At 51.7% G+C, this 10,954-nt stretch overlaps 1 protein-coding gene across 1 annotated transcript; it reads right to left on the bottom strand.

Annotated features, from left to right (window-relative positions):
* Positions 1-443: 443 nt before the first annotated feature.
* TYSND1 (trypsin like peroxisomal matrix peptidase 1) lies at positions 444-8,996 on the bottom strand. Its single transcript, XM_045842024.1, has 4 exons — positions 7,704-8,996; positions 5,891-6,021; positions 4,678-4,863; positions 444-2,405 (listed from the first exon to the last, which is right to left on the bottom strand). Exons 1-4 carry the CDS (start codon positions 8,867-8,869, stop codon positions 2,188-2,190), a joined length of 1,701 nt encoding a protein of 566 aa, XP_045697980.1. The 5' UTR covers positions 8,870-8,996; the 3' UTR covers positions 444-2,187.
* Positions 8,997-10,954: the final 1,958 nt, after the last annotated feature.

Here is a 10,954-nt window from a genome sequence, read left to right as displayed (position 1 = left end):
GGGGTCCATCCCAGGGCTGTGGGTTGGGCTTGCTGCTTCAGCACAGCCAGCCTTGTGTTTGTCCTGATCTTAACAAACTTCCAAACAGCTTCTATCTCCCTTTGTTCCTTCCGAAACCCCCACAGGAAAGTAGGGTAGGGATTAAACTCTGACACTGAGGAGAGAGCAACAGTCACCCTTGACCAGCTCTTTGGGGCAGAGACCTCACTCTGCTGGACTTTGGGCCCCCAGCATCTGGCACTGACGCAGCACCTGGTTCCCTAGGTCACTGATGTTTGCTCGCCATAAAATTCACTATTACAAAGTGTGCAATTCGGTGATATGAAGGTTGTACAACCTTCACCATTATTATCTAATTCCAGAACCCCACTCCCCACTCCTTCCCCCACCCAGCCCCTAACAACCAGAATGATGTATTTCTGATTAATCAATCCTACCAGTAGTCTAGAAAAACAATAGCTAATATTTATTGAAAACAAACTAAGTGCTTTGAATAGCTTCTCAAATTTAATTTTCACATGGGCCCTGTAAGCTCAGTTTTATTCATCTGTTTCACACGTGAGCAAACTGAGGCTAATAAGCTAAGAACTTGGCAAAGTCATGCAGCCAGTACAGCGGAGGGGCTGGGCCTTGAGGTTACTGCAGGGAAACCCCTCTGTCCGGCATGATTCCTAAGGGGGCCGGAGGTCGCTGAGCAGGCAAGACTCTCAACTGCCAATCGAGAGGCTTGGAAATGTACTGGGCACCGGCCCGGGGCCCTGTGGGAGACAGAAGTAAACAGCGCTACAGCCTGCCCTGGGGCATGGGAAGGTCAAGGAAGATTTCTTGGTAGCTCTGGGCTCCGGCAGATGAAGGGGATTCCAATGGGCAGAGTGCAAGGGCGAGGCTCTAAAAAAACCACAGCCCAAACCTGGAGCCAGGAGGGAGGAGAGAGAGGTGTGCAGTGACCCTACACCGGGCTTGGGGCCTGGCATATCAGAGCTGGTGGCCCATCTCCAAAGACCTACCCAGAACCCCCAAAACCAAGAAGATGTCCGACTGCCATTCAACATCTTGGTGACAAGGCGCCACCTCGATCCGAGAGGGAAGGGGGCCTTGGTGCGACTCCTCGCACACCCTGGTCGAGGCAGTCCACCCCACATCTCTCCGTTCTTCCCACTCCACAGTGCCCCGGCTCGGGGACAGAACTTCAGGGCTCCTTTCAGGGCTCCTTTGTTAGGACAAAAGTCCTAACAAAGGACTTTTGTCCGAATTTCCAGGAGCCAGGGGTAGTGACAGGAACCGTTTGGCTTGAGAATATCCTGTGAGATCGAACCCCACTGAGAACATGGGACAGAAAAGGTATGTTTCTGTGCCTGGTGTTTGCTTATTACCAACTGGACTCTCCAAACCAAAAGGAAAAAAAAAAGAGTGTGATACATACAGGTAAAGAGTTCCTCCCATAGGTCCCGTTTATTCCCAAACCCCAACCAGACACGCTCTAACCACCAGCCCCAGCCCCACCAAGATTCCTGAGACCCATTTATGGGCTGGGAAAAGTAAGGCACTGTGTCAGAGTGCCCCCGCAGGTCAGTGACACCTGACATATGAAGACCCAGGAGTCCTGACTTCCGAGGACTCTACCTCCCCCTAGGTCAGGAAGAACAAGGAGCTCCCTTTCCTTTGTCTCTGGTCCTCAGGGCAGGGTCTCTCTGCCGAGGTTTTCTGAGGGGGTGCCAGGGGCCTGCCGGCCGCCCATTCTGACAGAGAGCGACAGGAGTCGAGGCCCCAGGGAAGCAACCACTCGGGTGGCCAGCGGCCATGGGGTGACAGGGAAGGGACTCGAGAGCAGGGCTGGGCCTGCCTGCCCGCCAACGCGTCTGTCATCAGGACCAGGGCTGTTGTGCCAGGCTCCCCAGCTGGGGAGTAACAGAGCTGAGTCTAGTGCCAGGGGCAGAGAGGTGGGGGCTGAAGAAAGCACCCCAAAATGGGCCACCAGCCTGGAGACCCACGGGGCTGGAGTTTGATCCAGGGCCAAACAAGGCAGGTGGTGATGGGGTGCTTACCTGGCCTACCCCAGGCCTGTACTACCAGGCCTACCTGGTCTGCTCAGCTGGGGCATGCCAGGCCACGATCCTGAGGCTGCCATCACCTTGGCACTCCCCAGGCATAAAATGGTTACTCCTCTCTCCCAAGGGTGACACAGACTCAGAGCTTGCTCCTCGGGGTCTCTGCTAGGGGCCGCTGCAGCCGCCATACCACCCTCACAGGCTCAGCGACGTGGTCCAGCTCTCGGAGCCCACCCAGGTCGCCAGTCTGACTGTAGCGCTGCAGGGCCGGCTGGAGCACCGTGATGGGAATGCTGAAGTTCAGGTGCGGGTAGGTGGCCCCCGTGTTATTGTCCCGGGTATTGCTGGCAATGATGCCTGTTGAGGAGTCAGAGAGGAAAAGGAGCTGTGAGTCAGGACACAGACAGATGGAAAGGGAGGCTCATCTCCATCACGAAGGCCCTAGGCCTACCAGAGACTTGAAGGCCCCTCATGATGACAGATGCCAGGCTTTCTTTTGTGGACACCAGCTCTCCAAACCCTGGTCCCCCTTCCTGCCTTAAAATTCTCAACATTGTCAGTATCTAACACACTATGTTTCGCTTATTTTGTTATCTCTCTAACTAGTGTCAGGTCCACAAGGGCAGGGCTTCCATGTTTTGTTCACCCAGCCTCCCCACACCTACAACAGTGCCCAGCACAGAGGAGACCTCATAAATACTTGCTGAGTGGATGCAGAAATGAATCAAACCCACAGACACGTTCTGTTTGTCTTGCTTAGTGTGCCTGTGTGTGCGCACGTGTATGCATTCATTTTTCAGACAATTTTAGACTTACAGAAGCCTGGCCAAATAGTACAGAGTTCCTGTAGATCCTTTACCCAGCTTTCCCTTCTGTTAACGGCTTATGTCACCGTAACACATTGATCAAAACCAACAAATTAGCCAATGTTATTAACTAAAGCACAGGACTCACTCGGACTTCTCCAATGTTTCTGCTACCGCCCTTTTTCTGTTCTAGGAGGCAATCCAGGATCCCACAGGGCATTTAGTTGTTGCACCTCCTAAGTCTCCAATCTGGGCCAGTTCCATAGTCTTTCTTTACCTTTTGTGGCCCTGCCACTGTGAAGAGTAGTTATTTTGGTTATCTCCCAGGTTGCCCCACTGTAGACTTACTATTTCCCCCTGTGTAAAGCACCAAATGTTTTAGAGTTAGGCAAATATCCTGTTTCTATTTAAACTCTCGCCCACAAACTTTAGCATCCATTGGTGGATTCTGTCTGCAGCAATTCCTACTGTGGTAACCCAATAGTGATTTTCGGTTCCCCTCATTTCTGCATTTATTAATTGGAAATCTTCTGTAAGTAAGAGCAGTTGTCTCCATTTTAACATTTGTTTGGTTATTTACTCATAGCAGTGTAGACATGCAGATATTCATTCTTCTCTTTGGGTTATAATCTAGTCCTACTGCTATTTGTTTTGTTGCTCAAGTCATTCCAACGGGAGCTCCTTCAAGTCGGCTCTGGTTCTTTCAGCATTCGACAGAGCCGGTCATCTCGTTGTTGTACTTCCTGCCTTTCCAGTACAAGATGATCCGACTCAGCTTGGGCTTTCCCTGTCCCTGTCCTGGTTATCAACCAGTTCCCAGTTCCTTTTATTCAAGAATGGCTCTTAGAAACCAAGATCTGGGTTCTCGGCGTGCTCATTGCAACCAGGGTGTCACAGCAGACAGAGCTGGGATATATATATATATATATATATATATATATATATATATATATATATATATATATATATATATATACTTATATTAACTTGTGCATACATACACATATATATTCATTTCTGTATGCACTTATCTGTATGTATTTTTTAAAGTCATGCTGATTTGTCTTTATTTGTATACTATAGTTGAAGAAATAAGTAAATCAACTGTAGCCAGCAAGAGCAAGATCTCTTGCTGTGAGAGAGAGCAATCAGAAATGAGAGGAGCGGAAGCACGCGTGAGCCCCCTGTGTGCTGGGCTACCACTGGGCAGTGCAGGTGCCACATAGATTCATGTTCGCTGTTTTGTTTTGTTTTTTAATAGACCTTCCTTAAAAAAAAAACCTGAATACAAAAATTTAAAAATTGATTTAACCACCATATTTTTTTAAAGAAGAAGGGGGTGTTCACAGCTTCCTGTGAAAAACTGGAGATCAGCCAGCGTTAGCTCACATTCCTTCATAATGTGGCAGCAACGGGCGGGAGCTGAGTGACGCTCACCCGTTTACCTCGACCCTCCACTCCAAACTGTCTTCACTCACTCGTCCATTCCTTTTGCGTGCTCAGCCTCTGTAAGCTATGGAGTTTGTGACCCTTAAACTAATCCAGCTCCCGAGTTTCACAGATTGAATGAGGTGAAGTGATTTACCTAAGACCATACTGTGGCTCAGTGGCAGAAGAGGAACCAGAACCCAGCTGTCTTCCCCTGCAGCCCAGCATCCGTCACCTTTCACCCTCAGAAGCAGACTGGCCTGAAAACCTTGGCTAACTGCTTCCTGGGCATAATGACACCATCTTCCCAGACAGGGGTGGACACCAAGTCCTTTCTAGACAGGACTGAGGCTCTGGCAAGGGGAAGCCTGGGAGAGAGCCAAGGAGCTGCTTACCCAGGAGATCCCCTGAGGAGGTAGAGAAGAGGGGTCCCCCACTGGAGCCACCATGTACGGCACATGTGGTCTGCAGCATCACCGGTGTGTCATCCACCTGCACCACAGCTGACAGGATGCCCGAGGTCACCGAGGGCCCACAAGCCTGGCCAAAAACGCCAAAGCCCACCACGCTGACGGTCTCACCTGCCAGAGAAGGAAGGAGGACAAAGCTGCAAAGCCTCCTCCTCTGTCTGGCAGGACTCTTCCTCCCCAATCCCATCCCTGCCCTCTCCAAAGTCCCCAACACTCTGCTCTTCGGGGTTCTGCTCAGATACTCCTGCCTTCAGAGAGCCTTCCCGAAGGCCCCACGGGAAGTGGTCGGGGCCTCCACTGAGCTCCCAGCACTGCACCTGCTCAACCACTACTCAGCATCAGGCCCTTCCCCAGCCCTCTGGCCCCTGCTAACTGGGGAGTCACCTTTTGGTGTTCCTAGAACCTAGCTAGGTGCTCAACAAATGTTTTTAGAATTAACATCCTTCTCCTCCTGGGGCTAAGAAGTCTCTTGGTGAAAAAAATGGTGATGAAACCCTTCCTTTACCAAGGGTTTGAATGCACAGGGCATGGGGCTGAGTGTTCTCCAGGCAACATCTCAGCCACACCTCACAACGCCCAGGAGTAGGTCGAGATCCCCAGTTTCAGCTGTGGAAACTGAGAGAGCATCAAGTTGCCTGTGTGAGGACAGGACTAGTAAGTGGCAGAAGAGATGCCAGCTCAGAGAGCGTGTGCTCTTTGTAGTTATGTCACACTGCATGCACAAAGGGAGACCTCTGGCGCTTCTGTGGCAGCATCACAAACCTGTTACTGAAATCATGCCACTGAAGCTATGAAAGAGCAACATCTCTCTGACCAGCCTGCAGTGTTATAAGGAGCCCTCAAGGCTCAGCACCTCCCTGCTATACTGCTGCAGGAAAGGGACGTGCCTTCTCCATAGCTGAGGATTCCACCTGTCTCTCAACACCGTGGCACATGAGACACAAGAAGGGAAGCCCCCAAGTGCATCTCTGGCCAAAGCACTGTAACCAGGAAGATTTCCTGCCAGCATGATGCCACCCTGACTTACTAGTCCAGCAGGAGTGGGAGGGGAGTTGGCCTGGGGGACTGGCTCCCTGATCCAACACTGACTTTCCTTCCAAAGGTCCACCCCAGATCAGAGGGCCCCTCTGTCCTTTACCTTCGTGGAAGTGCTCAGTGGGCACAGGCATGTGGACACCCTCTAGTTCTTTCTCCAGGCTCACAACTGCTATGTCATATGGAGATGTCTCCCGAGTGGCAAACACCACGTGTCCCCAGATCTTGGCGCTCCTGGAAGCAAGGGAAATAAAATGACAGGCTGGATTTCTGGCTCTTTAGTACTGGGAGGAAGCAAGGGCATGAGTGACAGTAAAAGTCATCGGCTTGGGAGTCAAAAGATCTGGTCTCAGCCCTGAAACCTACTTGGCCGACAGCTCCAGGCAGGTCATTTAATCATTCTGCGGTCTTTCCAAATGTGATTTACCAATTGCAAAGTTTCGTGCACGTCACCACGACCATAAAGATCTGACACTTAGTGAGCACTGTGGGCCAGGCCCAGTGTTAACGCTCTATGAACATCATTCATTCAGTCCTCACAGCATCCCTATGAACTAGGCAGTGATGTCATCTCCACTTTAGATCATGTATTTGAGACCCAGAGAGGTGAAATAACTTGCCCAAGGTCACATAAGTAATAGAAGCCAGAGCAAACATGCCCAGCATTTTCATTCACTGCTTCATTGGATATGGGCAGTCCTGTCAATCGGTGGGTCAGGTGTGATTTCACCCCTCTGGGTCCTTGTTCACATAAATACTAGCCCTTCTACAGCACTCACTATGTGCCAGGCTCTGTTTCAAGACTTCACATGTCAACTCAAGGCGAGGCAGCTTAATTAAGTGACTTGCGCTAGGTCACATAGGGGCTCCCTGCTGCACACTCTGCCCGCATAGCTTCCAGCAGACCTGCTGGTTTTCTTAGGGCCAAGAGTGGCGGGGGGTGGTGAGGTACTTGGGAGTACACAGACAAGGAAATTCTCATCAATCATGGCTGTCCTGTTAGCCACCAGTGGCTACCTCTATGGCAAAGCCAGGCTGGGTTAACCTCGGATGTTCAGCCGAAGGGTTTTGAAAGGCCTGGGCTGCCAGGCCTCACCGGCAGGTACAAGAGATTGTCAGGCATTAACACCAAGGTAGTATCTGCTGTTTGGTGTTGGCCTCAGTGAATCACCTGAAACTACAGAGGAAATAGAAAGAACATGTGCTAAAAAATCAACCAGTAAGCCAAGGTCGCTGTTCCCATTGTCACAGCAAGTGGAAGAAGGGCAAGCGTGCCCTTCCCTGCAGAGAGGGAACAAATGACTGCCTGAAAGTCCCAACCTGGCTATCCACCAGGATCACCCAGATTGTTCAAAATCTATCTGCCTGGGCCCCCCTCCCACAGTGTAATGATTTGGAACCCCACACCTATCCTTTTGATACAGATGGGAAGCACTGGTTAAGATCTACAAGATAAGTAAGATGAACAGGCTCAACTCATCATCCATGGAGAACAGCATCCTGGGCCCCTGGGACTTCACTACCATTATCAAGGGAATGGAGGGGCATGGTTAGGAAGTCCCCATTCAAAGGACCCAGTGATGGGTGTGTGCAGGGGTATGAGACTGAGAAGTTGCACAGAAGGAAGCCAGACTGGGAGAGGGAGGTCAAAGATGCCCAGGCAGGGATGCAGGTGTGCCCCATAATTTCCAAATCCAGAGTTGCTTATCATCTTGCCCAAGCCCCATCCAGTCCCTGCCAAGAGGCCCAGGATCCCCAATACCGGGGTACTGGATACCAAGGATGAGGGGAGGATTTCAAATCATCAGCGTGACGCTAAAAGGCCTCCATAATCCTGAGGATTAAAACAGAAGACATAAAATTCAGACCTCAGACCTAGCGAGGGGTTCGAGTGGGAGCACGCTTGAGGGTCTTACTTGGGGGTGGTGGGGCGCACCAGGACTCTGGCCATCTTGCGGGGTGCCACATGCCGGCAGGTCACCACGAGGCGGGGCGCCACGACCACTCCAGAGCCCCAGACGGTGCCACACTCCACCAGAACGGCTGCGGCTGCCCACGGGGGTCCGGGATCTTGGATTGGCAGGGCCCACGGGGCGCCCAACTCGGGGGGCAGAAGAGCGGCCAGGGAAGTCGTGTTGGGGTGCAAGGAACGGAGCGCATCACGGGCGGCGCGGAGGAGAGGAGCAGCAGCGCAGAGCAGTGTGAGGCCCACCCACTCGTGGGCCTTCCAGCAGAGGGGCGCCGCCACCAGCGCCACCAGTGCCCCCGCAGGTCGCACTGCGAACACGCCACCACCCTCAGTGCCCGGCAGGCAGCGTGCATCGGTGAGCAGTAGCGGGCCCGCAGTGTTGCTGAGCACACCGCGGCTGAGTGTATTGAGAAAGATGTCAGGGCAGAAGGACCCAAACGGGGAGCCACAGGCCAGCAGCGGAGTGCCCTTGGGCACGGTCCCGAGAGGCACCACGGCCACTGCTGGCCCGCGCAGGTCTGCCTCCTCCTCCAGGCCGTGCCTCACACGCAGCAGCGCGAACCAGCTCAGAGCTCTCAGCTGATCCTCCTCCTCTTCCTCCGACACTTCCTCCTCCCGTGCAGCGCTTGCGAAGCGCCACTGTTCGGCCGCTTCGCTCCCGAAGAGGCTCGCGAAGTGTGCCCGGAAGTCCGGGCAGCTCAGCAACAGCAGCAGCTCAGCAGGGTGCGGGGGCTCCAGGGGCCGGCCGCGGTGCCGGGCTGGGGGACTGGGCTCCAGGCCGGCGCACTGGGGCGTGCACAACCCCAGGCGGCCGCGCTCGACGCGGCCTGAGAGACTCGCGGCCGTTGGGCCCCACTGCACGTGCAGGCGCAGGTCATCGCCGCAACTGTCGCGGGGCAGGAAGCTGGCACCGGCCTCAGTCAGCACCCTGCTGCCAGCCCGCAGAAAAGGGGTGAAGATGCCGCCATGGCAAAGCACCAGGCCCGGGCTTCGGCTCAGGATCACCCCACTGCAGCTCCACAAGCCCGCCTCGGGCTGCCCGGCCCGAGAGGCGCTCACCACACAGCCCGCCTGCTCGGCTACCCTCATGGCAGGCTCCCATTGTCGCCTCATGCCTCCGGGAGGTGCGCCCGGGCTTCCATAACTAGGGAGCAAGCGAGAACCCCCACGGTCACCTGTGACCCCCACAAGCGCCACCCCGAGCTGGAAGCGAGAGGCGCAATCACTGACTCCAGTCTTCCTCTTCCGGGCGATTGGCTAAACCCAACTAACGTGATTGGCTGGACATGAGGCCAAGCTCTGATTGGATGCTGAGGCTGAACCCTCCTCCTCTCCCCGCCCCTGTAAATTAATGCCACTTGTGCCTTTTAGAGGACGCTGCAGTCCCCTGGGATGAGCCCCAGGGGAGTAACCGGCTTTCGGCTTCACCAGAAGATTGAGGGGAGGGACAGGGGGCGGATCCCTCCGAGCCTTAGTCTCAATCGACAGAGAAGAAAATATATATGCGCTGACGTGGCTAGACTTGCCCAGGCCGTGACAGCAACTGTCAGCATCTGCCTAGGTCTAGGTGACATTCGACCTCTGACGGGATAATACGGCAAAGAAATACTTGGCCATTTCAATCTTTTTACCTTTTAAGTACACCCTACAGCAACCCACTAGGAACATGGAGCTTACTATTACACCTCAGGTCTTTTGAGGCCAAAGCCCAACACAACAAATCCCATGAAACCTGGATTTGCTCCAAATAAAATTGCCTTTTAAAATAGGCTATGACAGTGGTTGAAGCAAAAAATCTTAATTATACAAGCCTATCTTTTGCAGCATGCACCTATCACATAATGACCGCCCCCACCACCAATATTTATCTGGGTCAGGGGCCAAACACTTTCTCTTTCCAGAGCCAGAGTGTAGTTTAGTTTTTACAGGCCACACATTGTCACACATACTCAAATCTGCAGTTGTAGCATGCAAAAGCCAAAGGAATGGGGTGGCTGTGTTCTAACTGAACTTTATGGACACTAAAATTTGAATTTCATACAATCTTTATGTCACAAAATAACATGTTTTCCCTCATAGGCCATAAACAGCAAACCAGGTCCAGCCCAGGAGCTAGAGTTTGCCATCACTGTTGTAAGCAAACATGAAACATCCTCACTTTCCCAGAGTTCTCCTTGAGGGCAGAGGAGCATGAGTATGTTTTGAGGGGCTTCAGGATATCCCCAAAGCAGTCAGCACAAGGTAGACATTTATCACTAAAATACACACTTTAGTAATATTATTTTAGTGCATATTTGTCAGCATTAATGAAAACTATTCAACTACTGAAACTATACTACATTTCTGCCTCACATTTTTGAATAAAGCTAATGCTGGTTGGTTTGGCCCCAGCACAGCACAGGGTAATGCTCAGTGTTCCCAGTACCAAACCTGGGTGAGAAAGGGAAACAATCATCCATTTTAGCAGGAGGCAGGAGAGGAATGAGCAGTTCCCAGAGCAAGCAGTTTGTTTTTGTGTTTGTTTTGGATCTGTGACACAGATGGCTTGAGTACAGTGAACTCTCTCAATTATCCCAACTACCTAGCAATTAAGGGGTTTCTTTCTCTCTGGAGTCCACTGATTCTCCCTTAGTGACGCTCAAGCCTCCAGAATCTTGTATGGTAGGTTCTTCTGTTTATGGCACATCACACTACAAAGTCCCAAGTCTAGGCCAACAGCCGAAGTGAGGCCCCCTTGAGTACTGGGCTCATTGACTCAGCCGTTCTGTTCCACTCCAACTCAAGCAACACAAATGCATATGAACATAGAACCCACGGCCTCCTTTCACAGTAACATGGACATCAGTTTCCATCACAGGACACCTCCAATAATTTTAATACTTAGTCAAAAATAACCTTACATTTAGCTTCCCATTCTTTTGGGTTGGCCAAAGTGTTTCGTTTTCTCCATATGATGGCTCTAGCAGTGCTTAATTATCTTTTGACTTCATTCAAAACAATTTTGTTAGATTATATTGTGACAGCTGTCATGTCAGCGTGCGTTTTAAAAAAACCACATCAAAATTGGTGAAATTTTGTGCAGCTATTTTAATACCGAATGTTAATACTTAAGTTGGAAGAAAACACGCAATATTTTCAGCATATTATGCTTTATTATCTCAAGAAAGATAAAAACACAACTAAAACAAAGATTTGTGC

Source organism: Phyllostomus hastatus, unplaced genomic scaffold, assembly GCF_019186645.2.
Source record: "Phyllostomus hastatus isolate PE091 unplaced genomic scaffold, TTU_PhHast_1.1 phas_contig_38, whole genome shotgun sequence".
In the NCBI taxonomy this organism is placed as follows: Eukaryota; Metazoa; Chordata; class Mammalia; order Chiroptera; family Phyllostomidae; genus Phyllostomus; species Phyllostomus hastatus.
Note: the sequence above shows the minus strand (reverse complement) of the source record. Positions and strands in the feature narration are given on the sequence as shown.

Excerpts from the sequence above, each read along its gene's own strand:
- TYSND1 (XM_045842024.1), bottom strand. The coding sequence starts at position 8,869 with ATGAGGCGACAATGGGAGCCTGCCATGAGGGTAGCCGAGCAGGCGGGC. Across the intron at positions 6,022-7,703 it reads GTGCGCCCCACCACCCCCAA|GAGCGCCAAGATCTGGGGAC; the intron begins GTAAGACCCTCA and ends CCTTGCTTCCAG. Across the intron at positions 4,864-5,890 it reads CACTGAGCACTTCCACGAAG|GTGAGACCGTCAGCGTGGTG; the intron begins GTAAAGGACAGA and ends CTTCTCTGGCAG.